Source organism: Pipistrellus kuhlii, unplaced genomic scaffold, assembly GCF_014108245.1.
Source record: "Pipistrellus kuhlii isolate mPipKuh1 unplaced genomic scaffold, mPipKuh1.p scaffold_m20_p_3, whole genome shotgun sequence".
Taxonomy (NCBI): Eukaryota; Metazoa; Chordata; class Mammalia; order Chiroptera; family Vespertilionidae; genus Pipistrellus; species Pipistrellus kuhlii.
In genome coordinates, this window is record NW_023425529.1 from 81,070,323 (window position 1) to 81,086,238 (window position 15,916).

A 15,916-nucleotide genomic window follows, 5' to 3' on the forward strand; every position below is an offset into this window, starting at 1 on the left:
GCCCCTAGTACCTCACAGGGCCAGCCTACTCACAGGCCCTACTCGCTCATTAAAAGGTGCACATGCCAAAGGTTCCCAAACACAACCCAGGGATAGGAGGAGGAAAAGATATGTTTGCTTTTAAACCACGTGGAAGTTCCTTAAAGAGCTGTGCCCAGGGTCGGAGCTCAATAAATACTTAAGTGCACGTGAGAATGAAGACTGCCCTGGAGGTTCTCCTCAGAACACTGCTCGGTGCAGTCACAGCAAGAACCCCAAAGTAGCGGTATAATGCAGCTCCAGGGCACATGTGCCCTATTTAGACATACATTTGATCAGTATTCACAGTTGAGTTGTTTCTGCAACCTACCATGAGAGCACATTTGTCCCAGATTCTAAGCCACTGGAGGCCAGAAAGCTTAGCAATCGGCCAGAGCCAGGAGCAGAAAGGGGCTTAAAGAACAACAGTTCAGAGACTAGACCAGTTTGGTGCCACAGAGCACCAAGAACTGCTGTGTCCTTCGATATGCACCATCTCCTTTATCCTCATGACAGGTCTATGGGATGGTGATATTACCTCTAACTTGGGCTCAAGGGTGTTAGATAATTTGCTTAAAGCAACCCAGAGAGGATTTGAACTCAAGGCTGGCTGATCTCAAAGCATAACCATCTAACCTAGGCCACCCTATCTCTGAATCCTGTCAAATATTAAAAATGATGTCCGATTGGCTGAAGAGAGAGGCCACAGAGCCTCAAATCATCCATTTCTGTCTTCTTCTGAACCTCAGCTTCATTCTTTGATGTTATATTTCCAGAAGGGTGTGGACACACACATTCCATAGCAGTCCAGCTGAGGTCTCATCTGTGGCACTAACAACTATTAAAGGCATTTTGTGAATCAATTTGCCGAGCTATTGAGTCTCGGCCTCTCAGGGCAGGAGGCATTTATCATCTGCTCAGTCTGTGACCCTCCACAGTCGTCCTGGCTAAGAGGGCTGGACAACTAGAGGGGCAGCAACTGCTGGGTTCATCGGATTTCTAGAGTTTCTGCCTTGCGCTTTGGGTTGAATTATGTGTGTGTTACTTGTATGAGGAGTGCTTTGCTGCTTTGTCGTGTTCAGTCTGCTTGGGGCGATGTGGCCATTTCTAACCTTATGAAAGGTTAGGAGATATGGTATAACCTCACTGAGAACCAGAATTGTTTCCCTGAGAAATTTTATCCTTTAAATTAAATAGAACAAAATAGTCCTTTTTGGACAAGATAAAACAATGAAGATATTTTTAGGCTTTTTTTTTTTAAATCTAAGGGAACAAGTTTTCACCTGATAAAGCATATGAATACAAATTTAGATATGAGACTCTCCCAAAACACACGCACACACATATACACACGTGCACAGGAGCAATCTCCGTCTCTTCCCACCCCCATACCCCCATTGCTTCCCCCCCCCAAAAAAAAAAAAAAAAAAAACACAGAGGATAGTACTGTGAAGGAGAGTGGATATCATTTTGGTAAGTTTGAGTAGTATGACGGCAGGAGTCAGGATGATTAGCCTGGCTAAAGTTCCAGCATTTCTGACCCCTGTGGTGGACTTTGGGGATAACTTACTGACTTCCAGCCACTTGGCCTGCTGTTCTTTGCAAAAGCTCAGTTTCTGTAGTTTTAACTTATTTTTCATTAACATTGCATTTATTTTCTCCCCCAGGCCATTTATCTTATACCAGCCATCTTGTTTATTTTCTCTCTGCAGACCTGCCACCTTTGGGACTAAAGGAAAACATTGCAGAGAGAGGAATCCAGAAAGGCTCAGGTGAACTCTACAGACATAGCAGTATGTTTATAAACTAGCTGCGCATCTCAGGCCCACTGATGTGCCTCCCACCCTAAACACAGAGGGGAGGGCTGGGGGAAGTCCAAAAGAGAATGAAAGGTGACTTACAGTGGATTTTGAAGTCCTTGTACTGTCTGTCTTCAATTGCTACCACGTACAAAGCTGCCCGGTCTGGAAACATAAGCCCTCCAGGTTTCTGTTGATGAATTGTGGGGAAATGGGTCTCGTAATCTATTCACCTGACAAAGACATCACATTTTGAACTGCACATAGAGTTACCAGACAGGCATCTCCTTGCCAACATTTCTCATTCAGCAGACTGTCACCTTGGCTATTTAGGGCTCAGCTGGCAGTGCTCACTTTTTATTTTATAGTAAGGAGAATTGAGAGACCCAGATGGAAACAATAAAGCAAATAAAGTGGGAGAAGGTAAGTCCACTGAGGAATAGTGGAAGGTGGTATGACCTTTTAGCCTAGAGAAGCCAAGGTCAGAAGCACTCTCAGCTCTCTGGCAGCCATGCAACCCTAAGTATTTGTTGACTATAATAAACTTTTGTCTTGACAACACTGAATGGGTTTCAATTGTGGTGAAAGAAACCAAGGTTAGACCTACAGAAGAATATTGTGACAGTTAGACATATTATGCCCAGGAACCATCATTCTGTTCCCTGAAACAGACCTTGGTTAAAGAGACGTGACGTTATCTTCTAGCCCAGGACCCCATATTCTTCTAGGCTGTAGGTCAGGGGTAGAACAGCAAGGTAGCCAGAGACCAATAAGGGGAGAGCATGCAGGACACTTACCAGCCATTTGTCCCTGGCAAAGATGACCGTGTTGAGCATTGACTCATAGAAGAGGCAGTAGCCCATCCACTCGCTGATGATGATGTCTACCTTCTCCACAGGCAGCTCCACCTCTTCCACTTTACCCTTAAATATGGTGATAACTGGAAAATACGAACCCCAAGGCCATACTTTGCAGGGCTTTATCTAAAGGTTTTAGCCTGTTTCTGATTCTATGTTTAGGGTGGGACATAACTCACCCTCTACCATGCTAGTTTATACAAAGTGAATTGAAAGCTACTTGCACATTTTCTCCCTAAAATGTAGTGAGCAATTACTATGTGGTGGACTAAACCCACGACATGCACCATATTACATATTTCTCCCAACAACTTTATGAAGTAAACACTTTATTCTTATTTAGAACTAAGGAAATTGAGGCTTACAGAGGTTATATGTGGCCATGGAAATAGGGCCACGGTCTGATATGCCATGACTCTAACACTCTTCTCATGACCCTCACCCTATGTTAGAGTCCATGATGATTCAAACTCAGAGAAGGCTGGAGTGATGACTCTATTGCTCTTGCATATGTTCACAACCAGATTCACTCCCCAGTGGATTCATGAGGGAGACAACATAGTGTTTTGACAAGAATATGGGCTCTGCAGTCAGAAAAACCTGGGTTTGTGGTAAGTGCTGGATAATCTCATTATTACCTGTATTACTACTTTCCACAAGTTACTTGACCAAACCAAACTCCAATTCTCTAAAGAACAGCCCAAAAGAACATCTACGTAACAGGTGGTTGTACTGACAAAATGAAATAACACATATGAAGGCCAGGCTCAGAGCCAGGCCTCAGCAGAAGGTAGACATTTTCTGACATTTTCTTCTTGCTGACCAGAGAGAAGGAGGGGATGGGCCGTGACAAAGCCCCTGCTCTAAATGGCTTTTGATAATGAGTCACTTCTAAGACCTCCCAAGACCTGTGGCAGGAGAAACTTGTTAGTTGGGTTTTTGATCATTTTACATACACATACATCTAATTTTGGGGTCTCTCTTTGTATTCATTGTTGTAAAGATCAAAGCAAAAGCTCTCTTGGATGTCACTGTGAAATTGACAGGATGATGTATTGGTTGGTTGATTCCATCTGAACATTTCTTCTGGAAGGTTACCCATATTTGTGCTCTGAAACCCTCTTTCTGCACTATCTTCTGAAAAATTACACAATGCCTGAGCTTTGCTGTGAACGTTGAACAATGACCTGTATTCTGGAGTTATAATAAAATTCAAAACTCACATCTGCTCTGAATCTGAGTTTCACAAAAATTAATTTGGCTTGGAGACTTCTAGATGGCAAAGGGTCCACAGGTCACTGGTTTTATTTCCTGTCTTCACAGTGATAATGCAGGTGGGTGATGGAGTGCCCATTAGCAACCTCTAATGATGTTCTACTTTCCAATATTTGGTATTTCATTAAGGCCTAATCAGATAAGGCCTACTCCATAAAGAATCAGACACCTGGCAGATGTACACTGGCCCAGGTCATTCTCCACTGAGGCCTAGGCTCATGTGACCCTCCTGGTTACTGCTCAGAAGCTCTACCCCCAAGAAGAAAGAGCAGGAAGAGCAATCTTGTTCAAAGGGTTAGAAGGGGTGGAAGGAGTAGGCATTAATATTCTGCTTCTCTGGGGGCTCTGAGAGCCATGAGCAGGAACTCAGTCCAGGGTAGGGCCCAGAAAGCACCAAGAGAATTCACAAGAAGACAAAGTAAAGGGCTTTTGAAAATGCAAATAGAGTGCCAGTTTATTTCTTATTCTGAAAACACACACACACACACACACACACACACACACACACACAAAAAAAAAAAAACACACAAAAACCACACTGACAAATATGCCTGATCCACCTGCTTAGTTATTTGTGTGCAAAGCCACTCTTGTCTTGTTTTTTTGGTTTTTTTTTGTTTTTTTAAACATTTTTAAGGTGTTTCAGTGGCCTTTCTTTCTTTTCTCTGTGCGCATTTCTTGAAGGCTCTTCACTAATGTCTGCACATATCCATGGGCACAAACATTCAAACATTGTGAATGAATGAGTGAGTGAGTGAGTGAGTGAGTGAGTGAGTGAGTGAATGGGTTAGATCACAGTCTCCCAGTGGCCCAGGAAGATATCTTCTGCCTTGGTGCCTAGTGCAAGGTTCCCCAGGATTATTCCATGGACTAGACTTCAGTAGGACTGCAAGCAGCAGAAATGGACAAGGACTTATAGTTTAGTCCGACAGATAGGTACGTATAGGACATTCCTTGAGTGCCCCCAGAGTGAGTGAACACTGCCCCTGTTCTCAACACTAGACCTCTTATCCATTTGTTCCTATAGATACAAAGATGCAGAGATACAAAGAGACAGTAGATCACAGAACAGCAAAAAGCATACTGTTTCTGCTTACAAAAAAGGCAGAAGGAATCAATTAACCCATAAAACACTCAGCAATCTGTGCTTCCGTTCATTAAACATTGCCTTTCTGCATCCAAACATTTCTCAGAGCTGTGCCCCCCACTTGGCACAGTGAGTGGATGGCTCCTTTGTGAAAGGAAAAAGACACACCACCCTTCAGTCCAGTTGTGGACTAGATTTCACACCCCAGTTATCCCCTCACCCAGTTGCTTTTGTGCAGCGCCCAACCTGCACAACCTCATACTGGGTCCTGGAGGCAGTCAACTTATGCTCTTGTTTCAGCTGACAACCTTGATTAAATAGTTTCTCTTTTGGGGGGGCCTTGGTTTCCTCATTTGGTGCCTAGTGCAAGGTTCTCTAGGACAATTCCATGGACTAGATAGACTCCATGGGAATGGAGTTCATGAATGGGGGGAGAGGAGGAGGGAAGGAGGAAGATTGAATCTAAAAATCCCTAAGATATTTTGCAGCTTCAAAATGCTTTGATTTTTCAAATATGTGTTGAGCATGTGTAAGGTATTCTACGAATTTGGGGAATACCACACATCAATAAAGAACCAGTGGCTGCAATGTCCAGTTTGACTTTGATTTGAACCAATTTCAAGCATGATTTTTTTTTTTTAAAGAGGCCACATTGTTTCTATGGACCCAAATACAATTGCCCAGCGGTGTCATCAGAGGTAGTCTCACCCAATTTTTACTTAAACTATGAGATTCAGTTTCCCAATCGGCAAAATGATAGCTCTTTATGGCAATTAGTTAGGAGTTATTGGCCAGTGTATGGTATAAGGCTGACTCAAAGAACTCTATGTGTACACAGTGCTCCATGGCAAGCCTTTTCAAAGGGGATCTTAGTTGCTGATATCAGGGTTCTGAGCAGCAATAGGCTGCAGAGCCTCACTCTTAATCTGGATCCAACATCACAAACACTGTGTCAACTCAAGTTTGTTTTGAGATCACTCTCTAGAGCTATATCTTTATTCTGTAAGGATGATGGAAAGTTTGTTCCACCAGTGGTGACAGAACCCTGGCTTGTAAAGTTTAGAATGATTAATCATAATTAAATACACAACAGGAGGCAATATACTCCAAATAGGGAGATTTCCCCCCTGCAACTCCAAGTTTACAAATTAGGCAACTATATATATAGTTGTTTTTAGTGAGATTATTTTTTCTTTTTGGCTTGAGTGGTTATTACATAAATGTAGTCATTCTAATTCATGGTCATTGGTTTAACCGTTTAGGGTTTGTTGTTTTTTGTTTGTTTGTTTGTTTTAATGCTTTTATTGTTGTTTTATAAGACAGGTCAGCCAGATCTCATTTGAGCCTCCAGTATGTTCATGAGAGTAAGTGGTCCCTCATGGTCCATCTGAGTGGTTTCCCCACTGTAGACTCCTTACTGTTTCCCAAAACAGATCTTGTCCCACAGAAGAGTGGGCATGAGGGTCTTGAGTGGGAGGACAGGGAGCACGTGATGAGGCAGCGGAGCCTCCGGAACACTACCCTCATCTCAGCACAGCCACTCACTGCCCTCCACACCCTCACTATGCTTCTTACACACCTATTGAAAATATTTTGGCAACAGCCACACTGCCTGCCTTGCACCTTCTGAGGACCTGACTCACCTCTAGCCTCTGGTCTCCTCTTAATAGTATTTCAGCTTCCTATTTCCAGGATCTAGCAGAGCATTTGACTCCTCAAAAATATTCAAAGATTATGAATGAGTGAATAAGTGAATGAATGAATAATCAACTTTGGGGGGGAAAAGGGGTATTGAATTCAGAGACAAAAGATCTTTAAACTAGTCTAATTATGATGGCAAAAAAAAATTATCAGTATTTGAATAGCACCTTACACGGTGATTTTACATGTATTGTCTACATAATCCTCACAGTTACCCGTGAGGTTGGTTTCATTTTTCCATTTGTTCTATTTGAGAGAACTGGAGTTTACAGAAGTCAAAAGGTACAAGTCACCAACCTCCCTGAGATTCCTTTTCTTTATCTGCAAATGATCAGACAATCCAGCTCACCATGGGATTGTTGTGAATGCCACAAGAAATCAGAGAAGGCCAAGGACAACCCATTCTTCCCCTAAAGGTTGGTGGGGATGGTTGGTAGGGTGAGAAGAGGGGGAATCATTGTAGAGGTAGAACCCATCAGCTCACCTTGGTTTTCCACCCTCATCTTCTCCAGGGACCAGACACATGGATAAACCCCTTACAAGGTCAAACCCACCCCTATTTGTAAGCCAGTGATGATGGAAGAAATAGAATACCAACATCATTACTCTCAATATCTGATGACACTTGGGATATATCCTGCAGGAAACAGACTCCATAATGGAGTGGCATCAAGGAGGCCTAGGTGCTATGTATACTCAATATAATAGAAACTTAAATATGGTTCCCCTTTCTCTTCCCAAGTCCTCTATTCAACCAAAAACATAGGGCCTGAGCTTCTGCCTTGTCAGTGCATAATCTATCTGGCTTCATATCCTAGCCTGGTTGGCTTCCTTGAGGGCTGAGAGCCTAGTCAGCTTAGCTAGAGCTCTTAGCTTTGGCCAGAGCCCTTCCCTGGCCAGAGCTTCTGCTTGGCACATCTGTTCCCCTAAGCACTGACTGTTCTAACACTCAGGTAATCAAACCCATGCCACAACTCATCCCTACCCCAAGTTATCATCAACCACTTAGAACCCCTAGCATGATACAGCCAAGCAGATCCCTACCACCTGGCCATGTGCAGATGATTTTGTGGGCTGGACCAATGTGGAAGAAATTAAGAAGGGAATGGTACTAGACAGAGTGGTTGAAATCAATGGGAATGTAGAAGGCAGCAAAGCTTCCTCTAGGCTCAGGGATTCAGGAGGGTATACCAGCTTTCACTCACTAATTATACATGGGACAGGTAGAATGTGTCTCCCACCCCAGGGAATTTGTACCATCAGTCCTTCTGTGTAAATACTCTTCCCTCTACTCTAAGCATGCTGACCTCTCTTAATCTCTTGGGTCTCAGCTTCAATTCCCTACTCAGAAAAGGGCCTCTTTCCAATACTGTGCTGTACTATGTTTAACAACAGGCTCTGTGAGGTGAGGAGGGGGAAAGCCCTGATTTTTAGTATTTGCTGATGTCTGTGGTGCAAATACTTCCACCATGGCTGATTTCAGCTCTCACCACAATGTTACTCACGGCAGGTTGGGAAGAGAAGCACAGAATCACTCACAAAGTGGGGTGAGTGGTTCCAGTAAGCCACTGCCACCACCCAATGAAAGAGGATGCCCCATTTTTCTCAATAACTCTAACATGCTTCTTTCTAAGTGCTTTCACTATTTTAATTCTTTTATATTGTTTGTTCACTTGCTTTGATCTTTGCCTTCTCTGTGAGACTCTAAGTTCCATGACAGCAAAGACCTTGTGTCCTATTTGTGTTGATCCACCCCTCACCTGGCACAGGACCAGGAGAGTTGCTCACTAATGCCTGGAGGGATGGGCACAGGAAACCCAGTGCTAAGATTGTGAACTGGCCTCTGGAGCAGTTGAAAAAGGAAGTCACAAACTGCCAGGAGCACTAGTACAAGTCATTAAAAACCATCACAGCTAACTCACCTTGTTTTCTTTCGATAGGTTATTGATCAAGTTAATAAGTGAAGCAATAATAACAATACTTCACATTTATTGCCTGCTTCCTGCCCTCCGGATGCTGCTGTATTTTACACAGTATTATGCTGATAGACAATTAACAACTGGCTCTCCAGGAAAGAAGCCCTGATTTTCACATTTGCTAATTTCTGTAGTGTGAATACGCCCACAGTGACCAACTTTGAAACACCAAAGTGACTTCATCCATTCCACAAATTTAACAATATTGACAATTTAACAACAGGCTCTTAGGAGCTTGTAGAGCCCACGCCAATAAACCATGGTTTTACATATTGGAACTTGGTGCCCCTCACAATGACCCTATCAGGTATGTGCCACTATAATTCCCATTTCACAGATGAAGAAACAGAGACACAGAAAGTGAGTTTGACCAGATCTCACCTCCATGATATCTTTATGGGAAAGGTGACAAATTATTGTATGGGTTCATAACTGGCTACCTGACTGAATTCCAAGGTTCAGATTAGGAGCTGAGTGAGAACCAGCATGAAGAAGCCTCCACATCACCCCTGGGCACCTATTCAATATACAAGTAACATCAAGCAGGGAACAATGACCTTAGGAGAGTGATGCTCTGAAAGGAAGGACCAGATCTAATAATGTGATGTTTAATATAAATAAGAGTGGGACTCAATTTAGATTCAAAACATCCACACAGCAGATAGAGGTTGAGAGCTACAACTTGCCAGTAGGCAAATGTAGTTGATTCTGATTCTGCACCAATATGGCATAGCCTCTCCCATAACTGCTAATGGAACCGGAGCCACACTGTTCCAAGTGCAGTATCTGGGCCGTTGCCTGGCTGTGCTTGTTTCTTAGCCTGACTGTCCAAGTGTGAGAGAGATTCAGAGGCATGGGCAGAAGAAAAGGTGACTCAGACCAGCACAAAGGGTAAAGGAACTGAGGAAAGGATTTGCCTAGAGATATGGGAGGAAGGCAACCATGTGAAGGAGCCTCCTCACTCCATCTGGCTCCAAAGGAGCACTGAGTGGGAAACCCTCAGGGAGGAGAATGCCTCTCATTGGAAGGCGGTGCTTTCTAACAGCCATGGCTTTCAGAAGACCCTGTTCAAGAAATCATCCTGGACTGTATGACTGCAGAGCCCAGAGGACTGCTGCAGAGCAGAGAGTTCATGCAGCGTCAATAAAAGCCTTGGAGCTATGTGGCCAGCAAAGCTCATTTTTGGTAGGCACCTACTACCCAGAAAGCCCCATATCAGGCACTTGACGTGCCTGATCCCCCAGCACCCTGCAAGCTGTTCATGGACATATCTCCTCTACGTGGAGCAAGCTGAGCTCAGAAAGGTGAAGCAATGTGCCAACACCCCCCTGAAGTTACGTAGCAGAGGCCCCTCTGTCCATTGCCACTCTGGTCATGCTAAGCTCAGGCCCCTTCCATCCATGACAGGTGAGTTTTAGGACATGCACCAGTAAAAAAAAGAAGGGATACATTTTTTACCTTTCGTTTTCTGAGAAAAAAAGGTAATTTTAATTTTTGAGAAATAGGGGTATATTTCTTTTGTTTCTAGAACTAATAAAATTGTATTAATCCCTGAGCTCCTATGTCAACATTTACAAGTGAATCTACCTTTTTAAGCATAGCAGCAGCCCACTGGTTTCCTGGGCAGAGAAAGAGAGGAAATAATAGTTGTCGGAGCCCAAGTCAGAGAGGAGGCTGTGGGCTTGTGTGGGGGCCACGCATGTGGAAGCAACTGTGTGAGGGCTGCATGGCTGCTGCATGGCTTCATGGAGCTGCATGGCTACACAGAAAGAATCCATCCTGAGGAGCTGTGTGGAGGTGGAGAGGGAGTGAGATTGATTGATGCTGGGTGGCAGGTATTTTATGTCCTGTGTTGGTATTTATGTCTCTACACCTACACTCAAGAGACACACACAAATGCTGGCTGACACAGAATTTCAAAAGAATTTCCATGGAAGCATTTGTGCAGTTAAACTGTCCCCTCTCTAGTTCACATGCCAAGGCTGGATGAGCTGTGCAGCTGACAGGACCCTGGCCACCTCTCCCCTCCACCCACTGTTGCTACCTGAGGAGGCAGAGATAAAAGCAGCTCTGTCTTCTAAAGGCCCCTCCTCCTGGGCACAGTGTGTGTGAGGGGCAGGAAAGAGGACAGGGCATGGGGCACAGGGCTGGCTATTTACTTGAGGACAATTGTTTGTCCTTCTTAGCCTTTGACTCAATGACAAAATCAAATGTGAGCCGTCAACATAGGAAGCATGGAACAAGTTCATCCTAAAGCCATCACATGGGGCTGAGTGAACCAGACCTCTATGCTGCCCCAGGAGGGGTGGGGGGTAGATGCTTACTCCAGCTTGAGGTGACGAAGCTTGAGTAGTGAGAGCAGCCAGCACAGTACATCAGAGCCAGAGTGGGAGAGCAGGACACCCTGGTATGGGAAAGGGGAGGGGGCTGCAGGGGCCCAACTGGAGCCTGAGCAGGGAAGGGAGGGTGCCCTGTGGGCAGCTGCCTGGCATAGGGTGTCGGAGCCCAGCACCGGGTGACAGAAGCATCTGCAGGGGCAGGAGGTGCTAACAATGGGAGGTTGTTTACACACAAGGGATTGATCCAGTACATAAACACATGCAGAATAACAGGAGGCAGAGTTTCATGCTCTGATAAATGAGGCACAAGCATGGGAATGTGAAAGCTGGACACCGTGATGCTGGATTAGAAGTGGAGAAGTATGATAAATGGACTCATACTGACAATATGTGCAGATAGATGTAGAAATGCATGTTCGATAAGTATGTATGTGTACACACACACACACACACACACACACACACATTCTTTCTTCTGAGATAGTCCGGGAGCATCCGCACCCTGCAGTCAGGAAGCACACTTAGCCCCGAGTCCTCATTTCTAAATGCCACTGTCCACTAAATGGAATCAAGGCTTGGAGAGAAGGCTGGTCCTCGAACAGAGGCATGGAAAGTATAAAGTGAGCCTGAAACATCCATGCCAGAACATGAGAACACTCACAGGAAGTGAAGAAATCATGTCAAAGGAACTTAGAAACCAGCTTGAAGATGCTCCAGTGGCCAAATCAGGGAAAATTTGAGAATCAAAGTAAGTACTGATAATAATAAATACAGTCTATTGAATAAAATTGGAAATGAATGACGAGGAATGAAATAGTAGTATTTACATGGTTTTGAAGTACCTGTCCCAGAAAATCTTACTGACTACAAAGGGGAAAGAGTAACTTGACCATGAGGAAGTCTAGCAGACATTGCCTGAACTACATGGTCAAAGTCAATGCTGTCAGGAACCAGGAAACCCAAACTGCATGCCAGTGCACAGGGAGAACCAGTGTGGGACTGCTGTTCCCGCAGGTGCATCACCGAGGAAGAGCCACACTCACACAGCCCAAACCGAGGGGCACTCACAGAACACGGCCTGTGGTCGAAGGCTACCAAATGGAGGAGAGTCTGTCGCAGCCTGGAGGAAAGAGAAACTCGTTGACAAATGACTCGCTTGCCCGCAACTGAATCCCTTTGCTGTGGGTGTGATGAAAACAACTGGCAGGATGTGATGAGGATCTGAGCACTAGATAACGACAAGATATTCACGTTACTCTCTTGATTTCAATGGCTTCCCTGTGTTTATATAAACAAATGCCCGTGTTTGTAGCTATATCCATTCATGTGTTCAAGGATGATTGGGCACCATGTCACAACTTACTCGCAAATAGCTAAAAACCCACAGTTGTATTTGTCTATTGGAATGTTTTACAGGCTACAAGAAAGAAGAGGAAAAGGAAGGGGAGGGGAATTTTAAGAAGTTATAGGAGTCTGAGGCAGGGAAGGAAGGTGGGGACCATGAAGTGTGAATCAGAAGGGGTGGTCAGGGGCTGAGCAGTTCTTTTCCTGGCAAGTTTCAGCATCAGACCTCTCTACTCCTGAAGTTCAGGGATCTCTCCGCTTCTGTGAGTTCCTCTCACCCCACACTCTGCTACCAACATTGCAGCACAGTGGCCCTCTGCTAGCCAGAACAGGGAGGTGAGCCTGGAGGCTACAGTTCCAGACTCCAAGAGCCGGAGGCAATAGAGACAGGTGAAGAGTAAGAGGCTGGACAGACCTTCAATGGGCAGGAATCCATGTGCAAATAAAGCCTGGGCAGAGTGGGGGATTCTTAAATGTTCCTTGAAGGCCCCTCAAAGCCCAGAGTTGAGACTCAATAACTCTGACAGGAAATCCGCCTTTACATCTATTTTCATTTTCATGTCCAGAATTGGCAGGCACTCAGAATTGATGAGCTTCCACATCAACTTTAGGAAAGAGTACTGGAGAGGTGAAGACAAAGGCTCTGCCCCACATCTCCTGTCCTCAATCTCCACATCTGTTAAATGGGAAACCAACTGTCCTACTTTATAGACCTGGGGAAAAGGAGGCCAGATGAAAACACACAGGTGTTTTCCCTTGCAGGGAAAACCCACCGCTTTCTTTTGCCATCTTTAGTAGGCCAGTGGGGAGGTCACCTTGTGTCACTTCTACCCAGCTCAAGTACTTCCCTGAAGGGTGTACAGAAAAGATCCGGCCCTAAGTGAACCAAGACAGGTTGAATGACAAACCCTAGATCTCGGGTACTGAATGGCAAGCCCTAAGTCAGTTTATCTGAGCAACACTTCTTCTACCCAGGCTGGAAAGAGGCCTCTGGATGCTGGCTCTGCTCATGGCCCCACAGGTGTTGCTCACCCACCACCCCTAACCTTTTTCACTAGCAGTCACCTACCTGTGCTTCTTCACTCCCTCACCTCCTTGTTCACCCAGCTCAGATTTCAAGGCTCATTATTCTAACTCTGGTTCCTTTCCTCCCTCCCTCTGTGTGTCCTCCCAGCAGGGCCCCCACCCAGGCAGCTGTCCCCTCCACTGCACCAAGGCTGCTGAGCATAGTAGGAGCACTGAGCTCAATGCATAGTTATGTCTATACACCTCTAACAAGGCTGCTGGCCCCCAGCCATCCCCACTACCCATGGTGTTAGCTTTCCCTCCCTGCCTTCTCTAAAAGACCATTCTATTTCTTCTCATCTCCAAAAAACACTTACACTCTCCCACCAATGACTTTCTCATTCTTCATTGACAAAATAGAAGCAACAAAGCAAAGGTTTCCCATCATTGCCCCAGTTCCATTTGAACCCGCATCCCTCACCCTTTTCCCTCTGTTACTGTGGTTAAACTGTCTCTACTCCAAGAGAAAGGTCAACCCTCCATCTGTGCTTTGCACCACAGGCCCTCTTACCTTCTCAAGGTCTTTGCTCCTAAATTTACCTTTTCCTGTGTCTGCAATTTTGTTCTTCCCCTCTACTGGACCATTGAATCATACACATGTTTTCGTATCTCCTGTCCTTAAAAAAAACAACTCACTTCTCTGATTCACTTGTAAATGTTGACATGGGAGCTCAGGGATTAATATTCATGTCATTCTCTTCCACTCAAACAAGGAAGTAAAAGCCCCCTCCATCCATGGGAAAACACATGGAGGTATGTCTTACTGTTGTCCAAGTGGTTGGCCTTAATGATCTTCTCTGAGTAGTCAGAAATACTGGAGCATTCAATCTAGAAAGGCACAGAACAAAGGAGCAACACATCAAAAATACGACAGCACCAAGTTAAGGGACAGAGAAGCTGAGACCTACAGGGGTGCAATAATGTGCCCACAGCTGTCACTGCTAATCTGTGGCAGATTAAAAACTACAGTGCAGCCCTCCCACTTTGTGGGGTGCCTTTGCTGCCAGGCTGGACTTCACCATGGAGGCCCGTGTCTAATTTGGGAGATTTTGGAGGAGCTGGCAGACCTCATTTTCCGGACCAGGGAAGCGTTGGATGAGTTGGCACAGCCACTGTCCTTCTGGGAGAGGATGTAGGACCGACCAGAGGTGCTGTGAGCCTCCCTCAACATTATCTTCCTACCACCCCCTAAGGTATTTGAGGGAGTAGTTGGTAGTTGACCATCAGCTGAGAGAAGACCATTGTGGGAGCACAGGAGAGGGTCAATGGTGCTGGAAACAGAGGGGAAGTTGCCCAAGAGCTATTCTCACTTTTTTAGCTGGCCCTCCACAGAGACCAGACTGTGCTAAATCCAGGGCACCTCACCTTCACACTCAGGCCCCACCACAAACTGCCCCAGTGCTCTTGGGTCTTCTTGTTGTTATCTCCTAGCGCCCTATCCCGACTATCCTAATAAACACTGAGCATCTGTCCTATGCTGGTTCTGTTCTAGGCTCTTTATATATCTATTAAACTTTTCATGCCTCATAATGACCTCATGGGCAAGACACTATTTTCATGTCCATTTTATACATTGGGGAAACTGAGGTACAGAGCCATGAATTGCCCACGATCACACATCTCATGAGTGGAAGAGCAGAGATTCAGGCCAGAACTCACAGGTGTAATCATGCTGCACTGCCTCTCAAGCATTATGAGGCCCTGATGACACTGGAATGGTTTCTGAAAAGTCAAAAATCTTTTGCAAATGTCAGCAGTCACCAGGGCAAGAGGCCAGGAGTGATGCCTGGGTGACAGGGAGCCATGGAGACTGTCCTGCCTCCTGAGGGGCACACTTGATTTTTTCTTTGAGTGTGTGACCTCAGCAGAGGGGTGGATCAGGGTTTGTACTACTAGGAAGGGCCGGAGAAGGCAAGGGGCAGGGCCAGCTCTGCTGAAGCCACCGAGAGGGACTGGGGAGGAAGCGGGGGGGGGGAGATGGGTGGCTCACCCCAAACACCTTCTTGGCCCCTGCTTTGGCAGCAAACATGGAGAGGATCCCGGTACCGCTCCCGACGTCCAGCACCACTTTGTCCTTGAACACGTGCTTGTTGTGGTACATGGAGTTCCGGTAAGTGAGCGTCCGCACCTCATCCTTCAGCATTTCCTGTATGGAAGGAAAGAAAAGTCAGTGTCAATGCATTCAAGTTACTTGGGAGTACGCCAGGGTCATGGGCCCCAGGACTGTCCAGCCAAATTCTTCAAGGATCTTCATGATGTCATTAGGCAAGCCACAGAAGAGTACTGTGGGGCAGCTAGACCAATATTCCTTTTCCTACCATTATTTAAGTGTTTTGTGGTAAGAAAGAAACTAGATTACTTATTACAGCTGCCTCCAGCCCAAGGAGAACATGATTAACCTGTGCATGGCGATGAGGCAGGGGTCTTCGTCTATTCAAGGTACCAGCAAACACTC

The 15,916-nt window shown here is 45.4% G+C and overlaps 1 protein-coding gene across 1 annotated transcript in view; it reads right to left on the reverse strand.

The window, feature by feature from the left end:
* The window catches only part of PRMT8 (protein arginine methyltransferase 8), an 80,443-nt gene that overhangs the window by 20,705 nt on the left and 43,822 nt on the right, over window positions 1-15,916 (reverse strand). The window contains exons 7-10 of the mRNA XM_036458023.2: window positions 15,452-15,607; window positions 14,226-14,289; window positions 2,615-2,757; window positions 1,920-2,007 (exon numbers count right to left, since the gene is read on the reverse strand). Of these exons, the coding sequence (XP_036313916.2) occupies window positions 1,920-2,007; window positions 2,615-2,757; window positions 14,226-14,289; window positions 15,452-15,607 (451 nt within the window). The remainder of the gene's footprint in view (window positions 1-1,919; window positions 2,008-2,614; window positions 2,758-14,225; window positions 14,290-15,451; window positions 15,608-15,916) is intronic.